This window comes from Myxocyprinus asiaticus, chromosome 21 (genome assembly GCF_019703515.2).
Source record: "Myxocyprinus asiaticus isolate MX2 ecotype Aquarium Trade chromosome 21, UBuf_Myxa_2, whole genome shotgun sequence".
Lineage (NCBI taxonomy): Eukaryota > Metazoa > Chordata > Actinopteri > Cypriniformes > Catostomidae > Myxocyprinus > Myxocyprinus asiaticus.
In genome coordinates this window covers 38,677,974-38,703,069 of record NC_059364.1, presented here as the reverse complement: position 1 = coordinate 38,703,069, position 25,096 = coordinate 38,677,974, and the positions used below count along the sequence as shown (strand labels likewise).

The following is a 25,096-nucleotide window of genomic DNA, read 5'->3' as shown; positions in this document are numbered from 1 at the left end:
AGTGGCATATAGACCTAATATAATGAGCCAAGTTATATTATATGCACCCCTCTTCAAGTTACTGGAAAATAAATGACTGTGTACTGTTTAATTATTCACTGCATTCCCAAACAGAAGTGAACATTGGCCAGTAGAACGGAATGCTGCCCAGCTCAGGTGCTTTTTAATAATGAAGTACAGAGCTCTAAGTCTCTGTGGATGTTTTTTTTTGTTTTTGTTTGTTTTGTCCCTCAGTCAGTGCTGATTGGTCCTAACTACCTACTTAAAGGGATAGTTCACCCAAAAATGAAAATTCTCTCATTATTTACTCACTCTCATGCCATCCAGGATGTGTATGACTTTCTTCTGTTGAACACAAATATTTTTAGCTCTGTAGGTCCTTACAATGCAAGTGAATGGTGATCAGAAGTTTGAAGGTCCAAAAAGCACATAAAGGCAGCATAAAAGTAATCCACACGACTCCAGTGGTTAAATCCATGTTTTCAGAAGCGATATGATAGGTGTGGGTGAGAAACAGATAAATATTGAAGTCCTTTTACTATAAATCTCCACTTTCACTTTCACATTCTTCTTATGTTTTTCATATTCTTTGTGCATATCGCCACCTACTGGGCAGGGAAAATGTATAGTAAAAAAATACTTAATTTTTTGTTAATCTTTTTGTATTTGCTAATACTGTAGCTTTAAAATGATTGGACTGCTGAATAAAACATTTGAACTGAGTGGTATATTTACAGCTTAGTGTCAAAGTCACAGTGGATGCTCAATTGGAGTTCAAAATGTGTTGCTATGATTTTAAAGATTCACCTCTTGCTGAGTTTTTGAAACCTGCCTCTGCTGTTGCATGGATTGTTATGCAGCTATGTGATACAGTGCAGTCTGGTTTGGTAGTTATAGCGTGAGGTGACACAGTCAAGGGTGAACACAAATAAACTCATATTAATAGCAATATCGAAAGGCATGGGCAATGCAGATTATCGTAAACAATAACAAGTGCCCCAATTCATTTACCTGCAACAGCAATATTTAGAGTGACTGCAGTTGCACTATTTGTACGTTTCAGGCAATAAAGACTTAAATTTTGGTTTGTTACTCACTCAAAGCAATCATATGACTTCAGAAAAATTTTAAATATAGTGCATGAGTTACATGGACTACTTTTATGGAGGTTTTTGTTTTTGGTCCCTTTTGGAGCTTGACAGACATGGTCACTATTAATTGTTGTATGGAAAGAGCTGCATAAAGATTCTTCAAAAAAATCCTTTTGTGTTCCATGGGTAAAAAACAGCAGCATACAGGTTTGGACTGACATTAGGGTCAATAATAATAACAGAATTTTGTTTTAAAGATATTTGTGAGGATTTAGTGTTTTCTAGATATAAGAAAAGTCAAATATGGGGCAAAGATTTAATGTGGCTGGTGAGTGGAAAAAACAGGTGGAGGAGATCGTAGTAGAATATTCTGCAAGTCTAGATCTGATTAATTCATCTTTTTTGCTGCCAGGCCAAATATGACATCGGACAACAGATGTTGCACTTTGGGATTTTCCAAGAAATGCGCTTTACACCAACATTTTTAAGAGTGTGCTGACAATAAAGGAATAGCTAACCCAAAAATGAAAATTCTGTCATTTGCTCACCCTTATGTTATTCCAAATCTATATAGTTATTTTTTCTATTAGATAAAACGATAATTTTGAAGCTGTTTTCCATACAGCATCAGTTCATAGTGATCACGTATTTCAAGCTCCGAAAAACGCCATAAATATAGTCCATAAAACTTGTCTGCAATATTTCTAGTCTTCTGGAGTCATACAGAACACTTTGTATGAGATAACAGTCCCAAATTTAAGTAAATTTGCACTTTTTATTAGCCGTCACATGTCTTGTCACATGCCTTGAGACTCCTGTGTTCTGTTACATTCAGGGAGGTCTATAATAGAATTCCATTCTAATGCGTGCCCGTTTAGTTGCTTTGAATGCAAGGATGCATCAGAATGGGGTCAGGTGAACCCGAAACCAGCCTTATTATACAGGGCTTCCTTGCGACAGATTAGTTGACTAATCATTCAGTCAACCCACCGTCTAGTCAGTTTTTCAACAGAGTATTTTTTTGTTTTGTTTTTCCCTCTCCAGACCGCACATCATCTGATAATTCATAGCTCTTTTTTTTTCTTCTGTGGACTTGCTGCATAGAAAAAAGGGGGCATTCACGGGGAATCACGGCAATCGCGGGGTTGGCCCGGTGTTTTGATGCTGTTGACAGGATGCACACTTGTTTCATTACATCAACACAGGATGAAGAAATGTTCATCAACTGAAAAAAATATCTGTATGTCTGTCTATCTATCTATCTATCGTATGTATATATCTTAGCTGTCTTAGCTGACATATAGCGGTTCCCTGTTTACCAATCACCGAAGGCGACTTAAAAGAACGCGCTAATAAAACGTAACCTCATCCATGTCAATGAGGTCAACTCTGCCTTACTCTTATCTTAAGATTTCCTTAGTAAAACTTGCTCTTAGCGGTTTTGTGACTAGGTTTTAAGCAAAAGCTCCTAGTTAGGAACTCTTTGGAGAACTGCTAGTGGTAAGATAATAATCTTTGTGAATACAGGCCCTGATGTATTTTTAAACATAGCTGACAGATAACACCCCAGATGTGATTATTGTAAATTGGGGAATTGTACATTTTTGTCTTAGTCTAGGGATGCAGTTTAACCCTTTAAGCTCAGATGGGCTGCCGCCAAGGGAAAAAACAAAAAGATCAAAATATGCATATCTACAGACTTGACCAGTTCAGAATAGGTATGGTTTTAAAGCTTAGAAGCTGTAGTTTACAATACATGTTAGTATCATGACCAAAACTGAACAAGTGCTTTGAAATTTGCGGACAAATCAGAAGTGTTCCGTTTTCAGAATTGATTAATAATTTTGCACTGTACATATTATTGTAATAGTAATTATTGTGATTGGATGCATAGATCATTAGATCATCCACACAAAGCACAATATACACACAGCACATAATGTGCTTTCTGGCTAAAAACATGTTAGCTTTCCTGGATCAGATGACTCATCGGAAATGATGTAGTATGTTGTCTAGCATCATGGAATGCTAAACCAATCGAACTGGGATTCAGATTGCTGCAACCAGAGGTTTTAGTTGTTTGGAGACGTTTTTGGACACTAGGATACATTTTTGTAATGCTATATTTTTTGTCATAACACAAAATTGACATTATTAGGAACAAAACAAAAGCAGTTTTTGGAGCTACCTTATTTACACTGAGATGTGTAATATCAAATCAGAAAAAAAAAAAAAAGAGAGAAAAAAAAAGTATCTTTAGGCTCAATTTATTTTGTGATTTTTCAGCAGTTTCTTCAGCTGAGAGTCTCATAATTTATCATAATCTATATAATTAAAATAAAAATTGTAGAGTTAAGTCTTAAACTTTGGGCATGCCACTGAAACAGGAAATCTTTAAAAACACCTTCAAGAGCCTAAAGGGTTCATCTGATTGTGGAGGAAACCTTTCTTATTAAATCGCTCATGCAAATATCAACCTCTCTCGCGTTAACCAAGGCAATGGTAACAATTTAATCCCTGTAACGATTTTGTGCCTTTTTCAGAGTAAAACAAATGAACTGCAGATAAACATACTTCCTAACAGTATGGGTTTTAGAACAATTTGATGGTCATTTGAATTAAAAATTTTGGGTGAACTATCCCTTTATGTTCTTTTTACAGTCTATTAGTAAGGGAAGATAAATACCTAAAGTGTTTGAGGGGAGTGTTGGTATCAGGGCAACACCAGCTGACTGTCATGGATGGCTAAGTGCCATGGGCTTCTTATTTGTTATTCTCTGCCATATCCTGTGGCTTGGCATTCTCATCCACAGAATCTGCAAGAATATTGCAGGAAGGAAAAGACCACTATAACAGTACTTAAATATTGCATGCTTTCAGGTCGAGGAGAGTAAATGCTTTCTGTAGAAATACCAGACTGACAGTTGAAAACATCTCCACTGGTAAATTACAGGCTGCTTTTATCATTAAATGTATTGGCCTTGGCTCTTTGATGGAAATGTAATTACTAGCAGAATGTTTTGCCATTGTTACAAAGTTGCAAATGTGAGATTTAAGCATAGATATGAATATTTAAGCTCTGAGAAGCTGAATGCGTGAGACAGGATCAAGAGAGTCTGTTTGCACTTTCTTCAATATACGGTTTCCTTTGCATTGGGCAAATGTAGAGATCCCAGTTATTTGAAGAGCATATTCATTTTCAACCTTCTGTTGTGTAAAGTAACTTGAACATTGCATGCATTACATATGGTATTTCCACAAGAGTGTTTGGGAGTAACTAACTACTAACGCTAGTAACTTAACTACATTTTTCATTAGTGTGACCATAGCTCAGTATTTTTCAAAACAGTGTAGCCAAGTAGCATGACAAAACGCTATATTAACATTGTTTTTAATGCCACAACGAATTGCTCACATCACGTTACAGCTGAGCAAACATCCTCTCTCATAGCGCTGGAAAGTCGGATTCATTTTAGTGAGTCAGTTCCTTCAGACGATTAGTGAATGATTAGTTTTAAGTATGCTTTGGATCGATGCCTTTTTCACGTATCGATAATTGGAATATTTTCCCGATGAATGAATAGTCTTTATCATTTCAAACATTTTTCTCAGCACAACTTTGGTCAATTGTGAGTGGCAGGGTTCATTAAAGGGGGTCACACACCGGACACGTCTGGCGGACGACATGGCGCGTTCTAAAATTCAAACCAATTATTTACTTTCTGCAAAGGTATGCACACACCGGCAACGCTCAACGTCAAAATTCTGCAGCGCCATGGAGCGTAACTCGCATAGTTTTCCATTAAATTTGATCCAAATCATTATCAAAGAACAAAGATTGTTTATTTCATATAACCTACACAATGTATTTTCAGTTACAAGTATGTTGTTTTGTGGTTTGACAGCTTGAATGAAAGACCTATTCAAGACTACATACGGAGAAATTCGCCATTTCTAATCGTTCGGTTTGCGCAGTTATACTAGTTTCATACACTAACCTGCAAACTCATCAATATTACTTTGTTCATTCTTGAAGTACAAAAACCTTTTTATCTTTGGACTGCCTTCTGCTGCACCACATCAACTCATCCTCTGTGTGTTTGGTCGTGGCCACGACCGGCTTCAGTAAATATCACCTTCTTGTGGTCTCCCAACGCTATTACGCCAGACTGTTAAACAGAAGACCAACTGAGTGATTTGGAAAACAAGCAAATTGGGCTTCTAATTTGAATGTGGGCTAATTTTAATATATCGCTAAAATAACGTGCCGATCAATAATCGATATATCGATATTTTATGACATCCCAAATTTTTAGTGAATTAGTTAAAAAACACTCCCCCAACACTACCACAGAAGAATTTCTAGAAGGGTTCAAATAATTTTACTTTTTGTGCTATGGTGCAACATCCTTAATCTTATCTATGACTTAATGCTTATTGCCCTGAACATGTAACCTAGACGATTAAACTACAGTCAGCTCAGTAATGTGTAACCAGGTATCATTGTTCAGTGCCCTATACAGTCATTCACTGTAATGTCATTCATACGACGTTCACACTACAGGAGCACAGTTGGTTATGATACTTTTGCTGTGGTAAGTGTGAGGGAGGGGTACTGTCAGAGGTGGGTGGTAATGAACAGCCTCTGTGTTAATTACGCAAAGGAAGAACAATTGCTTTGACTTCTGATTGAGTGAGGTTATTTCTGAGAAGCGCTTCCTAAGCTCTGTGTGTGAATTTATGATGGCTGATATTATAATAGTATGTTGACATGTTGATTGCTGTTTTGACAATTGAATTTTTTAACAGTGTCAAATGGCAGACAAAAAACAGGAGTTCACTTGGAGTTTGAATTTATAACTCAATTAATATGATGTTTATGTTTCACATTTTAATTTATACTAAAGAATGCTTCTATGATGTTTTTTTATTTTCTTCATTATTTTGTACATTGTATGTTATATAGATGTAACTGCTGATCTTCTCGTTGTGGATTACCACCCTGTGTGTGCATTCATTTTCAATATTATACAGTCCTCATCGAAGCAGAATTCAGAGATGGAACTAAGGCTGAACGATTAATCGAAATACAATTAAAACCCTATTAACTGAAATATATTACTATTTGTATAATAATAATAATAATAATAATAATAATAATAATAATACAGTACTAATTAATACAGGTCTTATGCTGTTGTAGCCCATCTTCTTCATGGTTTGACATGTGCATTCTGAGGTTCTATTCTTCTCACTACAATTGTACAGAGTGGTTATCTGAGTTACTGTAGACTTTGTCAGTTCAAATCAGTCTGGCCATTCTCTGTTGGCCTCTCTCATCAACAAGGTGTTTCCATCCACAGAACTGCCGCTCACTGGATGTTCCTTGTTTTTGGGCACCATTCCTAGTAAATTCTAGTGCAGCGCTACTCAACATGCGGCCCTTGAGCGATCTTTTGCGCACTGCATTATATCATCATCAGCAGAAATATATTTTTCAGCAGCCTATCAAATCTGTATGAATTGTGAGATTTACACTAGTTCTCTACATTGCTGAATCACGTTAGAGAGGGAATTCAACTGCAAGAGGATTTTACAAATAAATATTTAAAAAACAACAACAGATAATATCTGAGCATGTCTGATGCTATGAGAGTGGCAGTCTGTCTTCGCGCGCATCCGTTCATACACAGTACATGTGCGCTCACGTTCGGTCTGTCAATCAAAATGCACGCTCACAATCTCATTTGAGAGTTACTCAACATGCTGCGAATCTGTCCAATCTCTTGAAAAGCTCATCAGAGATAAGTACTTGTCATGATATTTACAGGAAAAAAATAACAGTTGTTCCTGCAGTGACGTCGTTGAGATGCCTTCACGCAAATGCTTTTAAGAGATCTACTTTGGAGCAAAATGCTTAGGGGGTGAACACATCTTTATGACTTGTCACTGAAGGACTTTTGGTGCTAATTTTGGATATATCGCTCTTGTTTTTGAACACATCTCTGGTGTATGTGATGTTGAACACTCATGATGTTTGTTAGTTGACAATCACAGTATCAACAGAACTGATCTATATCAAAAAATCGAACTGTTACACCCCTTATGTTTAAAATAATTACTAAAAGGGATAGTTCATCCAAAAATGAAAATTCTGTCATTTCCTCAATCATGCCATCCCAGATGTGTATGACTTTCTTTTTTTTTTCTTCTGCGGAACACAAATGAAGATTTTTAGTAGAATATCTCAGTTCTATTGGTCCATACAATGCAAATGAATGGTGGCCAGAACTTTGAAGCTCCAAAAAGCAGATAAAGGCAGCATAAAAGTAATCCATATGACTCCAGTGGTTTAATCCATATCATCAGAGCGATGTGGTCAGATGGTAGTAGTTTTGCTCGCTACTTAGAAACATGGACTCGGCCAAATCGGACAATAGGGGGCGCTACAGCGATCAAAAACGCAAAACTGCTCATAACTCCTAGACCGTTTGTCATAGACTCAAGTGCTTCATACCATTGGAATCCTTGGCTCATACCAAACAAAACGTATATCTCTGATGTGTGCGAAAACATCAGAAGTAGGAGTGGCCAATTTTAGGTAAGTGACTGATTCTTTTAAAACTTTGTACAACCCTCTCAGACCAAGAGTCAAATAGGTCCACCAAGTTTCGTTCCGATCGGTCATTGTTAACCTTGTGTAATTGCTGCTGAAATTTGAATGGCCAATGGCAGCCATGTTTTTCAACATATGTGAATGTCCATATAGACAATGATGGCAGCTGAGACAAAGACAATGTATGCAAATGCTGAAGTCAATAGGATTAACGGTTTCATAGTTACAGCCAATTTCATGTTTTTTTTGGTATTATAGGGCCACCATGTGGCAAAACCATACCAACATTTCTGGGCGACCAAAGATTGACCTCTTACATAAACATGCCAAGTTTGGTGAAGATATCTCATTTCCTTCAAGAGTTATAGCCATTTATGTAAAATTGGCCACTCCTACTTCCGATGTTTTCGCATACCGTAGCTAGATCGAGTCGAAAGTTCAAACTTTTTTTGATAACTTTTGATATTGAGACTCCATAGAATCGTTTGGCACTGGTTTGGTCCCGATCGGACAAAAAACCTAGGAAAAGTAGGTTTTATGAAAAATCCAGGATGGCGGAACATTTTTATAGGCGGAAATGAATTCGGAGATAATACGTTTTGTTTGGTTTGAGCCAAGGATTGAGTCTATGACAAACGGTCTAGGAGTTATGAGCAGTTTCGCGTTTTTGATCGCTGTAGCGCCCCCTATTGACCGATTTGGCTGAGTCCATGTTCTGAGTAGCGAGCAATACTACTACCATCTGACCAAGTTTCAAGTCTCTAGGCCTTATCAGCTCTGCCCAATCAGTTTTATGGCAGAATAACAATAATAATAAATAATAATAATAAAAATCTTAACAATTACAATAGGGTTTCAGTGCTAAGTGCTTGAAACCCTTATTAATATAATTGCTATTATACACAATAGGAATATACAGTTATGCTCAAAAGTTTGCATACCCTGGCAGAAATTGTGAAATTTTGGCATTGATTTTGAAAATATGACTGATCATGCAAAAAAAAAGTCTTTTATTTAAGGATAGTGATCATATGAAGCCATTTATTATCACATAGTTGTTTGGCTCCTTTTTAAATCATAATGATAACAGAAATCACCCAAATGGCCCTGATCAAAAGTTTGCTTACCCATGAATGTTTGGCCTTGTTACAGACACACAAGGTTACACACACAGGTTTAAATGGCAATTAAAGGTTAATTTCCCACACCTGTGGCTTTTTAAATTGCAATTAGTGTCTGTGTATAAACAGTCAATTTGGAGAGGGGTGTACAAGGCCTATAGTGAAAAGAATACCATCCCCACTGTGAAGCATGGTGGTGGCTCACTGATGTTTTGGGGGTGTGTGAGCTCTAAAGGCACGGGGAATCTTGTGAAAATTGATGGCAAGATGAATGCAGCATGTTATCAGAAAATACTGGCAGACAATTTGCATTCTTCTGCACGAAGGCTGCGCATGGGACGAACTTGGACTTTCCAGCACGACAATGACCCTAAGCACAAGGCCAAGTTGACCCTCCAGTGGTTACCACAGAAAAAGGTGAAGGTTCTGGAGTGGCCATCACAGTCTCCTGACCTTAATATCATCGAGCCACTCTGGGGAGATCACAAATGTGCGGTTCATGCAAGACGACCAAAGACTTTGCATGACCTGGAGGCATTTTGCCAAGATGAATGGGCAGCTATACCACCTGCAAGAATTTGGGGCCTCATAGACAACTATTACAAAAGACTGCACTCTGTCATTGATGCTAAAGGGGGCAATACACAGTATTAAGAACTAAGGGTATGCAGACTTTTGAACAGGGGTCATTTCATTTTTTTCTTTGTTGCCATGTTTTGTTTTATGATTTTGCCATTCTGTTATAACCTACAGTTGTATATGAATCCCATAAAAAGAAATAAAAGAAATGTGCTTTGCCTGCTCACTCATGTTTTCTTTAAAAATGGTAGATGTATTACCAATTCTCCAAGGGTATGCAAACTTTTGAGCACAACTGTATATCTGTAGTAATTTAATAGTAATAACTAATTATTAGTGTTGTTATTAAGTATTAATTAGTTTATAATATCGCAGTGCAAATTGCAATCACAATATTTTACAAATATTGTCCAAATCGTGCAGCCCTAGTTGGAAGTAACAGTTTTATCACTTTAATCCGTTTTTATATGTTATTTTAAATCTTTTTCTCTCCAAATGTTTTTTTTTTTTTTTTTAAGACCATGACAAATCACATTTTGGTAAACCGACTTCCTTTTTGTTTTGTTTCAGAATGCTCAGGGCCTGAGAACTTGTTAATGAGTACATCACTGACACTCCAACTCCAGTTTCAGGTATGGTTACAGCTATCTAGATATGCACATCTAAATCATTTGTTGTGTTTATGCGTCCTTGTCTAGCAAATCTGGATATTGGCCTCCAGAAATAGCTTTAATTGGATGATGGCTGTGTCTACAGAGCTCTTTTGTGCGACACAGTTGTGTCTTTCATAATACTTTTGCAGTCAGCTTCAGTTCAGGCATAATAAAAGATTTAGTTATTCAAAAAAGTTTTTTTTTGTTTTGTTTTTTTACAAACCTCTCACTTTACATTCACATTGTGGGAAATGTTGAACTCGTACTCTAACTGAATGCACGAGAAAGCTTTAAGCATGATTGATGCTGTCAAAGTATACCAAAGGTACTTGAGACTTTTTCTTGTCCAATTAAGTGAAGAACATTTTGTATTTTTGGACAATATGGCTATTAAGCCTCAGAGACCCACTGTAGCAAATTTGCATTGTTTAAAGGTAAAGTGGATAAGTTCTGTGCCTCTAGTGGCACCTAACGAAATTGCAAAAATGACTGTTTCTAAACTGATTTCCAGGACCATTGGATGGACGGAAATGGACATTTTGACCAACTTCTGTATTGTGAGGTATTTCCAAATTAAAAGGCTTATTGGAAAAGAATCAAATGTCGGGCGGGAACTTGATGTTGTCCATCGATTGTTTATTGGATAGTGAAAGTGGGCGTTGCATACCAGAATGCAACCTTTATGCGTGTATGCAGTCGACAAACAGACACGCACACCCTTTCCATCGTGCTCCTTGTGCCAGATTCAGGGAAACTGCGAAGCAGTCTCAATACTGGCCTGCTTTTCCATTGACTTGAGAACCGCACAATGATCTAACCGACAACAATACATAATCAGCCCACAAACGCACACAGCACATTGCGGTCTTTGCTTACTACGAGACTGGAGCTCTTGTCCAAGTCCAATGCAGATGAATGAGAAACAAGCGAGTAAAAGATCACAATATTTCAACGTTTGAAATTACAATATGCTAAATATAAAGGGGAAAAAAGAACACTTACTCGTGTTGTACATCCCAAGATACCTCCAAATTGCCTGCATTAAAAAATATGAATAAACTCCAGCAACTTTTTCAACATCCGACTCACAGTCCACTCAGAAATGATCAACTCTGCAAGCATTCAGGTGTCAAATGTCTCCAACATAACCGCAAATTCGCTGCTATTATTCCTTCCTTCAAAATGTAAATTCAAACCAGCGGCCCCATAAACTGCAAAAGGTAGTTTGTGGTAGGTAACGGGAGGGAACTGTCAGTGTACTGATGTAGTTTGGCTAGTGTAATGATAAAATAAACAAAAGGGGTCTGAGGCACTAGCATTTTAATTAAGCCTAATGCACCTCAAGTGTGCTTTCTATGGGTTGTGAGTTAGTGCAAAGCGCATGAGATGAGACCGTTACATCCATTTTCGTAACAATAGGTTGTAGAATGGTTTAAGACATTATAAAATAACATTTACACTGGAAAATTTTTGTTTACTTAAAATACAACCTAGGAAACAATTTAGACGCAGAAATTGCTAGTAAATTTAACAGACCATATTTTTTTAAGTAAAGGCTAAAAACAATTCTAGGTGACAGTTGCTGTTTGGCTGGGGGAGTAATTTGTTTAATTGATTTAATTAGGGGTGTGTATATAAGTCACCCTTTATGCATATTATCTCTGCTCTCTCTTTGGGGTAGACTCACCTCTCCAGAGGAGTCATCAGTACAACTCTCTGTTCGATACTCACCTGCAACTACCAGCTCCATGTGATGTTCGTTTCATTTAAACCCCTACACCATTTCAGTATACTTTGTGCATTTGATTTTCAGTAAATCTATTTTGTTGAACACATCTTTTTGTGTGTGACTCCACTTCATGTTGCGGACAGGAACGAACTGGCTGTAACATAAATTGATCCCAGACAAGCCCCCAATTTATCTTACATCATGATGATAACCATCAACAGATAATTGTTTTGGTCATGAACGGGTAATTTTAAGTAGAAAATGAACTTCAGACTTCACAAAATAAGAAGTTACCAAACACAACAACAAATTCAACAATAAAAACGGTGTAAATCAGCTTGCAAACAGTGAAACCATGCAAGCTCAGTAACTATTATAGACTGGTGCATGCTGGGAACACCTGCTTTGAAAAGTTAAGTAAAATTTACTTATTTCATTTACCTGTGAACTTTACTCCAATTAACAAATAAATATGACAAGGTTTTCTAGTTTAGGATTGGTACATGATAATGCATTGCAAGGTTAACAAACAATCATAAATAATTACAAGCTAGACTAAAGCATTCATTTTTACATGTTTGAATGGAGAATGTAGAATTCACTTAATAAAGTTCACGCTTTAACTTATACAATGTAGAAAGCACTTAATTTTTTCTGCTATATGTACTTTACCTCAAAATGATTTTTTTAAAGAAATAGTCTTAATGAAACTTCCGGCAGAACGGGTCCGGCAGCGCGTCCACTCATCCGGTCCCTCCCAGCTCTGGTCCTGGGCGTGCGAGGATGCCAATGTGCGCACACATGGAGATTTGAAGCCAGCTCCCTGAGAAGAGGTGCGCACTGCGTTTTAAAGACAGCGGTGATTAAGCATTATCCCCATCAGGTGTGCTTCATTCACCGCTGACCAAACGAGGCTTATTAATTATGCACCTCTTCTCGCTCTCCCGCCCAACTCCCGTTGTGAGCCTGTCTGAAGGGCGGCCCTAAGAGGCGGGGCGACGATGATGAGCCAGAGGTGCGGATCATTCCGCCACTATATATATATATATATATATATATATATATATAATTTGATATCATAATTCACTATTGCCGCACATCTTACGTGAAGACCTTCACATTAAGGTTTAATTAAAGCAGTTTAATTAAGTTTGCAATCTGCTTGTGAAATGTCAGATTCCTCACAAATGAAACTGTGGCATCTGTGTGGGCATGTGCTGAAGTGAAGGTCAGTGTGTACTGTAATTCCATTCTACAGTTTATATACAGCTCTTACTCTCTCCCACAGTCATCAGTTCTGGCATGACAAATAAACGGCTGTAGATAGTGTTTCCTGTAAGCCCTGCAGTGTTTTCAAGTTCCAGAATGTAATCTTTAATTAGCTCAAGAAAGAGTTAAAGTCACCCTTAGACAGCCACACACACAATTGTATTCACAATCAAATGCTGCGGAAGCTTCCACACACATTTTGCAGTCATGTGCAATTTTTGTGTCACAGGTGATGGTGATGATGATGATGATGATCTAGTTAATGTATGTAGGCCTACAAACACAGCTCATCACCAGTTCAACAAGCAATTTCATGCCATGACTGCTATTCATTAGTTGATTTCGCAAACAGCGTAAACACTGTAGCACTGTCAAAATATTGTATGTTTGAGCAGACTGTTCATATATGTCGAAGTGACTTAACCAATGGTGTGAGTTTGGGGCAGGATTACCTGTTTGTCTTGAGCAGTGGCAAATGGGTGGGGGTTGGGGGGGCTGTTTGCAAACAATTATTTTTGCAACTCGTTTTGGTACCGCGAAATTACCCACTTCACCTGTAAAGCATGAGACAATCACAGATTCCGTCTCTTCAGTTTTTTGTCCATATATTTTGTCTGGATCTCCTGAAGCACATTCCTGCTGAGTCTTTTCAGCAGACTCAGTAAACATCAAAAATTTCACACTAGACACTTTTTGGCTCCTTTGCTTTCCAGCCGTTGCGTGACTGTCAGTAAGAGCTGCAGACCTATTGCCCTGGACGTTTGTAAAATTTAAAAGGTACAAGGAAACCTTTATCTGGCTTATGCTGTTTGAAGAAAGACAAGCAACAGAAATCTTCCAAAACTCAGATGTCTTTTTTGTCTTGGAATTAATTTTCATTTTCTCTGAATTATTGACAGGCTGTGAAAATGTCACTTTCACCAGGAGGATATTTAAGGCAGACATTTGTTAAAAGAAAGAGAAAAAAACACAATTGGGCGGAAATAGGGATGCCACGGTGTGAGTTTTTGACGGTTCAAGTACCGTGTGAGAAAAAAAATTGTGGTTAACCGGCTTTACGATTATTTGCACATTTTCTTATTATGCAACAGCAATGATACAAAAAATGCATATCATATAACAATTGAACATATAAGTGGACGTATTTCTGGTGGATTTGTGGACGCTAAGGGCAGCCCTACAATAAGAAAACTGATAAATACACAAAAATAAATAGGAGGTAATAAGAGACACTCTAATCTAGGGCACAACACGCTTATACGCATTCCGAGCTCGATGTGCGTAAACTAGAGTGCTTCAAAAGTGCGTAACTGTAAGATTATTGTGGGTGTGCAATGTAGTTTATGGCATCCAATAGTTTTTTCTTTTGCATCAGTTTATTAAAGCAATCCGTTGTCTGTCAGACACCCAAACAAACAGAATCAGCAATAGACTTTATACAAAAACTGTTCACAACATCTTACAAATCAGCCTTTGGACTATGCTATTTTTTTTATGAAAAAAAAAGAGGAGGAGAGGGAAAGGGCAAGGGCAAGGCGGAGCGACTGTGAGAGAGAGAGAGAGAGAGAAAAAAGCTTGCTCGCCGGTTCCCAGACATGCCGTCGCCTGGTCCTCAATCACTCCTCCACACTCTGGCAGATTACAGCCGCTCCTCACTAGGTGGACCGGAGCAAGTCCTCCGACCCCTGATGGATGGAACGCCCCTCCACGTTTTGGCGGCCGTTAGGGAGCCCCTCCGCCCCTGGCAGCGGCTCCACCGCTCCAGGCGTCCGGCATTGAGCCCCTCCTCCCCTCGCAGATGGCGGCCATTCCTCCGCGTCCAGGCGGCCGGCAGCGACCTCTTCGTCCCCCGGCGGACGGCCGCGGCTGCTTCTTTGGGCGGATGGCAGTGGGGAGGACTCCACCACAGTGCATTCCTTCTCCTTCCCGGACTTCGGCACCAATGTAACAAGGTTGAAATGGACAAGGAGGAGGCGGGAACTGGCTGAACAGTCAAAGTAATATCTAATGAAATAACAAAACACAAACACACACACGGCAGCTGCGTGTGGCTCTCTCTCTCTCGAACTGACGCATCCCGCTGCACTTATCCCTCTCCTCGGCTGATTAGCCCGATTGCCCTCCTCCTTGTCACAGGGTGTAAATTGGTACTGAACCTCCTGAGACCCCCGTGTGACTGCTGTATGCATTTGCTGTTTCCCTTTTTGATTTGTAACTAGTAGCACCTAATAAACAAGCAAAAAATAATAACTTTCCCAATAAGAATTAACTGCATTTTCCTTGAAGAAGAAATAAAGATGTGCTTGAAAAGTCCTTGAAAGTCCTTGAATTTAACTTTGAAGCATCTGTACGAACCCTGAAAGCAACATTTTTCAGCTTTTGGATTAACCCATTTATTCTCGATGTGAAAATGCATAGTAAATATATAAGAATGCTAATGTTAATGAATAGAATCGTGCTGTACAGTGATAACAAAATAAAATGTAACAAAATGTATATTAAAATGAAGCGAAATGATCACAGATGTGTTAATGTTGAAAGTTATTCAAAATAACTAACATGTTTTTTTCTACTTTTGAGGAAATGTGGTATGAGTTTCCACATATGTGGACATCATGTTTATCAGGGCGCTGACTCGTGAAAAATGAATGAATTTTTTAATGCGGGATTATCAAAAGAAACTAGAGACTCCTCTTTACAACCAAACAGGTTTCAATGAAAAAAACTTAGAGGTTTCTTACCAGAGGCACTTTTGTTGGTGCTGCGTCCGTAGGAGCGCTTCAAGGAAATTCGGCGTCATATTGTTGTTTCATGTGACTTGGTGAGTTAGAAGTTAACCCTTAAATGACAGTCTAGAGTCTTGTGAACTGTATTCAGTCGGTTTTTATTCATTTAAATTATGCGTTGCGTATAGCGAAGCCAAAATACAATGTCCGTGGATGTGGATGCAGGGGTCGCACGAGGTTAATACACTTAAAAAAAATTTATCAAAACATGCAATAAGTAATCCAAAAGTAGATTCCCTTTAAAAGATTGTTACTGATTTTTGTAGTTATCTAATTTGTAATCAGTACCAGATTACATTTCAAAGTAATCTACACAACACTGTCCATTACGTGTACAAAGTTTTGTTTAAAACATAACCCAACCTGTAACGGTGGTCACCCCAGAATATATGTAAATAAATAATTCAATAATAATAATTGAACAAATAAATTTGGGTGCCAGACAGGTTTAGCCCTGTCAACAAGTATAATTTGACTCTAAGCCTCCATTTACAAAAATAGTTAAAATGAACACAGTTTTGTTTAAATTCAATGAATACACGTACAAAAAATGGTTCAATTCTATCTTGTGTATTATTTAAAAAAGAACAAAGGCAAATAGATCTCACACAAATGAAAGGCAAAAGGATCAATGATATAATAAATCAAAATAAACAATAAACAGCAATAATTAAGGATCCCCAAATAAATGTATGCATATGGTTGTGTGTGTGTGTGTAAGTGTGTGGGTGCAAAGAGGGAGTTTTTAGGTTTTGGGGGGTACATGAATGAGAGGGTGCTGGTTAGGAGAGTTCCCATGTACCTTGGTGTGGTTTGTATTTGTATTATTAATTCTATTTAAAATATGTAACATTAATATGACAGTAATTTAAGTGCAGCCTCTGTAAAAATATAAAGCCAAACGTAAATGTGTAAAAATTATTATCAGTTTAATGGGGGGAAATGTTAACCGACTAGTAATTCCAGTGTCGACTAGCAGCATCAGAACCGTTTAGTCGACTAGTCTCGCACATCCCTAGTGATCACCTGACACTTCAGTCACTTGTATCCAACTTTACTCTGCTACAGAGCAATTCAGCGGGTCGCCAATCCTCTGCTACTCATGCCACTCCGTTTTAAACATTGAGTCAATGGTTGGATGGCTTGGTCCATTCTTTGTATCCAGGCAAACAATGTTGAGCACTAGATAGTACCTTTTCGTAGTCCCCTTTGTTCTTTCTCACTCCAGTGGCACTCCTCATTTCACACGTACACTGGGCAAACTTTCTGACTTCAAGCACTAACTCTGTTCTCCCCACACTTGTCACACCTTCTGTCTCACACACCTGCCCTCAAATGAGCAGCCATTTTATACTCTTAGGTTTGGGATTGGTGGCGAATCCTTAAAGTGACAGGGCACATTTTCTCTTCGCCACAAACCACTGAAATTAAGTAGTTTTGTCATTGGTTTTGGTGGAATTTAAAACCGAGACCAAAAGTTAGACCTTGACCTACTCAGATTAGAGGATACCACTAATCCTCAACAAATTTTTACAGATGTACTGTAGAAAGTGTGTTAAACTGTTGCATAACTGTGTGGTATGGCAACAGCACAAGACAGGAAGGCATTGCAGAGTGTGTTAAGGATAGCCAGAAAATCACAGGGATGAATCTCCCCTCACTTCAGGACATCTACAATAAAGAATGTTCAAATGGGCTAGTAATGTTATCAGTGATCCCACCCATCCTGTCCATAAATTCTTCACCCTCATGAAGTACCGAAATACTGCAGCCAGAACATCCACTACCACTTCCACCGGTGCCATCAGGATAAGACCACCCCCTGCTAAACTACACTCTGCACTTTATCAACTGGACTATTATACACACATTTCATAATGCAATGATAGTCACTGACACTTTAACACTACTGGTCACTTTATCAGTACCTGCACTGCATCTCTTTTCATATTTATATTTATCTCTTTTTAAAGTTGGGTATTGCTTGTAAGGTTGTATATCTATAGTCCTGCTGTGTTTAGTGCATTTTGGGTAAAAAGTGACATCAAGAAGGGAAAATTTGCCTGCCAATGAGTGGCACATTCTGGCAGTGACCCCCTCATGTGTGTGTGTCCCAGCATGTGCCCTCCAGCACATTAGCAGCATGCACAGGCAACACCATTGATTTCTTATTGGCACCACACTATGAAACACCAGCCAAATCTCCCTCAATTTCTCACATTTTACCAGTGAGGAGCTTCAAAAATAGCCACAGTGATGAAAAAAAAAAAAAAGTGCTCTCTTGCAGGGGAAGGTGTGACCCAGGAAGAAGTGGATAGAATTGAAGTGCTAACCATGAGCTGCTCTAAGGTGTTATGAACTCATGTAGCATTGTGACTGCAGGGAGTCCTCTAGTGTCAATGCTAGCTGCAATTTTGCTGGTTGCAAAAACTTGATTTTCTTTCATGGTCTCCAGCACCTTGTTTGGTTGCAAAGCTGTCTTGTGAATAGTGACTCATGCCAGAGCTTCTTTGACTTTTTGATAAAATACATAATTCATAAATTATAAGGGCAGCTTTATATTTTCATGTGTAAAAGCATGTTTATATTGTGTGTGAAAATAATGTGTATGATATTATAAAGACAACATGTTGTAGAATCCAAACTGCGATTATTTTGGAAAATATTGCGATTTGAGCTGCAGTGTGATTATTAGTATATATATATATATATATATATATATATATATATATATATATATATATATATATATATATATATATAAAAACTAGTAAGTGTGTCTTTTTGACCAAAATTAAGGCAAACAGTCTCTACTGCCAATAGAAATACTGTTCATGAAAGGGTGTTCACACGTGAGTGCTAAAAAAAAGAAAGAAAAAAAAAAAGGTTGAGAACCACTGCACTAGCAGTCCTGCACCCCAGTTAGAAAACCCCTGCTTCATGCAACCATAGGGCATAACTATCAATTGGTCATATCTGTGAAAATTAGATTTACAGGATTATTGTTGTTCACCTAGCTGCTGTAGATGCTTAAAGGAATGTTCCATGTTCAATACAAGTTAAGCTCATTCGAAAGAATTTGTGGCATTATATTGATTACCACAAAAATTATTTTCGACTCTTTCCTCCTTTTCTTTAAAAACCAAAAATCGAGGTTCCAGTGAGGCACTTACAATGGAATTGAATGGGGAGAATTTTTGGAGGGTTTAAACAGAAATGTGAAGCTTATAATTTTATAAAAGCACTTGCATTAATTCTTCTGTTAAAACTTGTGTATTAATTGAGCTGTGAAGTGGTTTAAATTGTCATTTTTACAGTTGTTTTAGGGAGGGTTTGTTGCCATTACATCGTCATGGTAATGAAGTGAATGGGGGTCAGTTTTTTTTACATTTAAATACTCACTTTTTCAAAAGTATAACCACTAGACATAAAGGATATGTGTGTAAACATGATTTAAGTGTGATAAAATCACTTACAAACCTTTTCTGTGTAAAGTTATGGGCAATTTTACAACTTCGTTACCATGACGATGTAATGTCAACAAACCCTGAAATGACTGTAAAAATGACAATTTAAACCACTTCACAGCTCAAATAATACACAAGTTATAAGCTTCATATTTCTGTGTTTAAACACTCCAAAAATTGTCCCCATACACTTCCATTGTAAGGGCCTCGCTGTAAAAAGATTTTTGCTTTTTTTTTTTTTTTTTTTTAAGAAAAGGTGAAATGAGTCGACAGAGTTGGGGTACTCTGGTTCGGACTCGAGTCTTTGTCACAAGTCCAATTTGAATGGACTTGGACTTATCACGGACTCGGATGCATTTTTACTCAGACTTGACTCAGACTCAAGCCTTTCGGACTTGGGATTTTTTTCTGAATCCATAGCATTTGTGATGCAATGAAAAACAAACAAAAACATAACGTAACATAGGGTGACCATACATCCTCTTTTCCCCAGACATGTCCTCTTTTTCAGACCTGAAAAGCGTCCGGCCGGGATTTCAAAATTGCCTCTAAATGTCTGGGATTTGGCTTTGTCTTCATATTGATATGCTCTCTACAGTTAGTACTATCATGCGTTCTGTGTATTTGATACTGTGCATCAGTTTTAATGCGTATATGTGCTTACGTGTGATTATTCTGGCTGAGCGCAGCAGTGCACACTCTTTCACACTCTTTCAAAGTACTTTTTTATCTCCCTCGCCTGCGTGCCCGTGCTGTATGTGTGTGCTGGAAAGAGATCGCCATTCACCAGACATGCACTGCCGCTCTCATCCAGAAATATCAATAACGTTAGTACACTTTAAAAACTATGTTCCCCAACACTGCAAATTATTAAATACAACGCGTTTTATCAGACTCACGCTTACTACGCAAAGTCTTTTCTAACTGAAAATGTTGACTATATCGAGACAAAATCAAATTGACTACATATCAGGGACAATTAAACTAATTTGACGGATGAAATAGACCATGATGGAAATTGTCCATCACATATTTGTAGCGCAACTTCTGTGTGTTACCTGTAAAGTTGGCACTTGCGTTTCAATGGTAAGAAAGTCAAAATACAATGAAGAACACAAGTGAGGGGAGAAGTCTCTATTCACCTATTATTCATACTAAATATAATGTGAAAAGAATGAAAAGTCAGCCCAAGGTGAGTTTGATCTTGACTTTAGTCAAGTAGGCTACACCTGGACAAAGCAAGAGGACTAAAAAGTGTGAAGTATAGTACTGTAGTATATAATTATTTTTTTAATGGTATCTGATCTTTTCTGTTTTTATTTTATGTTATGGAATTTAATTTTATGGGCATTATTAAATGTTTTAATATTACCATTTATTAAATGTGTTAAACACATTAAATGTATTTATTTAATTAACTAAATGTATTTCACCCATAACTTTAGATAAAACTAAACTAAATTGAAAATGAAGTAGAAATAAAAATGAAATTAAAATCGAAATAATAACTTTGGTTGTAATGACTAATGCAGCTTTCACTTTCTTTAGTGTATGTTTGAGTGGAGGGGGAAAAGCTACAAATAACTGAAATGTCAACAGAATGCAATAAGAATTGTATTGAAGGACAGTTTTGTCTTTATACTCCTAAAGCATATGCTTTCATTTTGAAACCACTTTGAAGTTTGTTCAGCAGGATACTAATAATTCGTTTTTTGCATTTATATTTACAAATTGTTTTATTTAGTTGTAAAGGTTAAAATAAGCTTAAAATATTGATGTTGAGTTTACGGTTACAATTTTAATTCAGATTCTTGAACAGATTCATTCGGACTCGGACTCCACTAAGGTGGACTCGATCCCAACACTACGAGTCAAAATATATTTTTGTGGTAATCAGCATTACGCCACAAAATGTGTCGATTGAGCTTAATTTGTATTGAACCCGGAACATTCCTTTAAACAGGCTGTATTTTGCAGTAGAAGTTTGTGGCTGCACTGTGCATTAACAGGCCCACAGTAGTAGACATCTTACAATCTAATTACTAAGTAGCTTTGATATATTTTGGTACATTTTGATTGATTGTCATTTGAGAAGTTCAAGATTAATGCTTCTACAAGTGATTGGATCCCAACTACACTTTTCCCATTCTAAAGATAGCTTTGTGTTATTAGAGTCATGCAAGCAGTGGTTTAACAGTTTGTATATTGGAAACACACTCCAACATGAAATCAATCACTCACTTTAGAGCAAGCCCACTTTTTCCTCCCCCTCCCTCATGCCCCTATATTTGTGTCTCTTAAAGCCTGTATCCAGTAACTCTTCCTTTTCTCCCCCAATTCTCTAGCTCCTTCAGTTCACCATATAGATTTTGATAAGCATGCCACATTACAGCGCAAGTATTGACAGATGTTTGATGGTTGTTCAAAGAGGCATGTTTTGCCCCTCTTTTCCTCTCTCAGCTCCAGCAGTCTGTTTCTGCCATAGCTGTTTTTTTATTGACTGTTGTTTTTTTAAACCGCCCAGTGCTGCTGCTCTCATTCAAGCCTATTGATTCAAACAGCTTTTTTCGATGTTGCCGCTTAGGGAGAAAGAGGCAGGGGACAGTCTTTTTGCACATGACAGGGCTTTAAGCTGCTGCTGCTGCTTTGGATTCACGTGCTTTTCTCTTGGCAGGACTAACAAGCAGTGTATGGAAGCACACTGATCTCCCAGAATGACGAGTGCTGCTCCACCCCGGAAACCGTACCGAAAGGCACCTCCGCAGCACCGCGAATCACGCCACACTGTGCCAGTGTTCAGAGAGGATGTAAGCCGGAATACTCTGCCGTCCGTCAATCCTGCGCCGTCAGCCCAGCCTGACACCTGCCAGGTAAATTTCCCCCGAAATCATGCACCCATTTTGCAGCGTACACCGTTTACAGACCCTTACCCACAATGTCCAGAGAGACCTTCTTGGTCGCAAGTGTCCGACAGCGAGCTGGATGTCTCCAGCCTGTCTAGTTTGGAACTCGGTGTCCTCCCCCCACCACGGATCTTCAGCCAGGGTTCCCTCGGTGTGAAGCATCAAAAGCAACAAGAAATGAGCCGCTTTATCAGTCGTAGTGACAATCTACTGCCGCTCTCTGCCGAAGATGATCTCCCCTGCTTGGAAGGCTCCCAACAGTGCATCCGAGGCTGCTCCCCATCGCACTCCAGCAGGAATGATGAGCGCTTCTTGGTCTTCAAAGAGAAAGCAGAGATACTTGTACCTAGGGAAGAGCAGCGACCACCCAATGCTGCTCCTGTGATGTATGCCCGTCCACCCAAGGGTATTCTCAAGCAATCTCATCAGCTGGGAGTGCAATCTTCGGACAGTCTGCGGAAGTCAAATTCGGCAGAGATGCTAGGCCAGGCGCGAAGTCGCGGGCGCAGCAGGAAACCCAAGAGCATGTCCTTGGATAGGGAAAGAGGCATAGGGAACTCTCCCATGGGACATGCTGCATCCACATCATCTACATCCCCCAGCTCTGTGCCACCAGATTGGAAGAGACAACATCTGGAGGAAAAGATTAAGTTTTCGCAATTTCTGGATGAAATCACCTTCCGGGTCCTGAGCCCTGCCAGCCTAAAGATGCTGGGTGGCAAGATGCCAAAACCAGCAGCGTCTTTAAAAGGCAACCAAACCAAACACCAAAATAGTCCCCAACTTCCTGAAAAGCAAGATAGGAGCCGACATTGGGCTGAGTGGGCCACTCAGCACATCAGGGAAGCCAGGATATCAAGAGAGGGAAGACCCAAGACCCGGCACATCTCAGCGGACAGTCCAGAGAGGGTGTCTGACAAGCGAAATGTAGATCCCCACCTGGAGGAGGTTCGTCCTAAAGCTGTGGGCCAAATTTACAGCCAGGTGGGGGGCAGCGAAAATTCCAAATGGGATGATAGGACTCCACAGGGCGTTCAGCACCAGCCTCAACCCCATCAGTTGTCCCATGTAGAGAGCAGAGCCCTACAAAAGGACAATATAGATAAATCAGGACTACTAAAGGGCGAGATTCCCACTATTTGTGTGGAGGTTGAAAAAAAACTTTTATCACAAGCGACTGCCTTTTCTATATTATCACAAATCAAGGTATGTCATTGACTCGATTTCTTTGACCACAGCCCCCCCCCCCCCCATGTACAGTCTACTCATACATTGCAGATCTTACAGTTGATGCCCTTAAAACAATTGTGCTGGAATGTTATTGTGTACCCTCATGTCATTGCAAACCTGTATGATTTACTTTCTTCTTGGGGACACAGAGTATTTTGAAGAATGCTGCTCTGCTCTTTACCATACAACGAAAACAAACAGTGACAAGGGTGTGTCGAGCACCAAAATGACAAAAAAGCACCATAATAGTGTTGTAAAAATAGTCCATATGTCGTGCACTATGTCTTTTGAAGCTATTATTTATTGAAAATCTTCCACTTCGTTGGAGCTCTCAAATGTAATTTGCGGTCACGTACATTCCATCTTACTGTGTTGTGTTCAGTTACGAAGTGCGAGAACCAGTGGCATTTGGCATTAGCACTGCACCAGCTTTGCATGTGTGCATTTGCAAATGGGATTTGAGAGCTAACGGAGAAGGGGAAAAATGATCAAAGAATGGCGAAAAATGTCACGATTGGCTCAGAGCCGTGGCAAATTAAAGTAGCACACAGTGAATTGCTGGGGTTTAAGGAAATGTAAAAAATTTTATTCAGTCAAATAAGGAATAATTCTTATGGGCATGGAACAAAATGAGGATTAGTAAATTACTGATTTTTTTTTTGGAGTGAACTATTCTTTTAACTGTTCCCATTACATGACCAATTGTTCTAAACAAGAAAATTTTTTTGAAAACCCTTATCATTAGCTTTTACTTCTGTCACAACATTTCATGAAGTTTGTCATTTGCAGTTTTATTTGGATCACAGATTTTCACAAGAGTTGTTCACAAGCTTTCTCTACTTTGACAAATGTAAAAAAGTGTTGCTATTTTCTGATCTGTGGGATATGGTGGCTATTTAGCTGCCAGAATAAAACTGTCAGACCGATTTCATAGCTTCACTAGGCATGTGTATATTGACTTGTTTGGCAGAAAGCACAGCATACTATTTCAAATGCATCCTGCATCCTTTCTGTTCTGTTTAATTTTCAAGGAATTATGAAATGTATTTGCTTAAACATTTATAAAACTGTAATGTTTCATTGATACTTGTCACAATGCCTGACACATTGTGATTGCAATTAGTTGATTTAATGTATGTGTACTGCAAACTTAGAATGCACATTTAAAGTGTACTATCAGATATCTCTAATGTTTGTGTATGATGACATTCATTGAACACAAACTAAATTGATGTTCTTTCTTACAGGAGTCCTTATCAGATGCCGACAGGATCAAGTAAGTCTATTTTATTCCCCTCACTGTGATAATTGTAGTGTTCAGTAGGTGAATTTCACGAAAACTGTCTAGAAATTGCTGAGTCATCTTCTAACCCAACACAAAGCTCATTATTCACTGGCTTTTAGTGTTGTGTGGCCTGGTTGGCCAAGAGCCAATCAGGTGAGGACACACCCCTTTGAGAACACCAGCTCATTAGCCTAGAAACTCCAGAGGGATATGGTGAGACTCTGGCATATAGGTGTGTAAGGTGGTCAAGGCTGGGTTATATGCAGGCTTGGAGAATAACGGAATACTTGTAATGGTGTTATGTAATCAGGATACAAATAATGTGTAACTGTAATCGGTTACAGTTACATAAAAAACAACATAATCA

The 25,096-nt window shown here is 38.5% G+C and overlaps 1 protein-coding gene across 3 annotated transcripts in view; it reads left to right on the top strand.

The window, feature by feature from the left end:
• LOC127412292 (tight junction-associated protein 1-like) overlaps positions 1 to 25,096 on the top strand; it is a 144,436-nt gene that overhangs the window by 63,808 nt on the left and 55,532 nt on the right. For 2 of the 3 annotated variants that reach the window (XM_051648531.1, XM_051648532.1), the window contains 2 exons: positions 9,978 to 10,039; positions 24,692 to 24,720. In XM_051648531.1, coding sequence (XP_051504491.1) covers positions 9,978 to 10,039; positions 24,692 to 24,720 — 91 coding nt within the window. Of the gene's footprint in view, positions 1 to 9,977; positions 10,040 to 21,985; positions 22,182 to 24,691; positions 24,721 to 25,096 lie in introns of all 3 variants that reach the window. The other variant, XM_051648530.1, reaches the window with a different exon arrangement.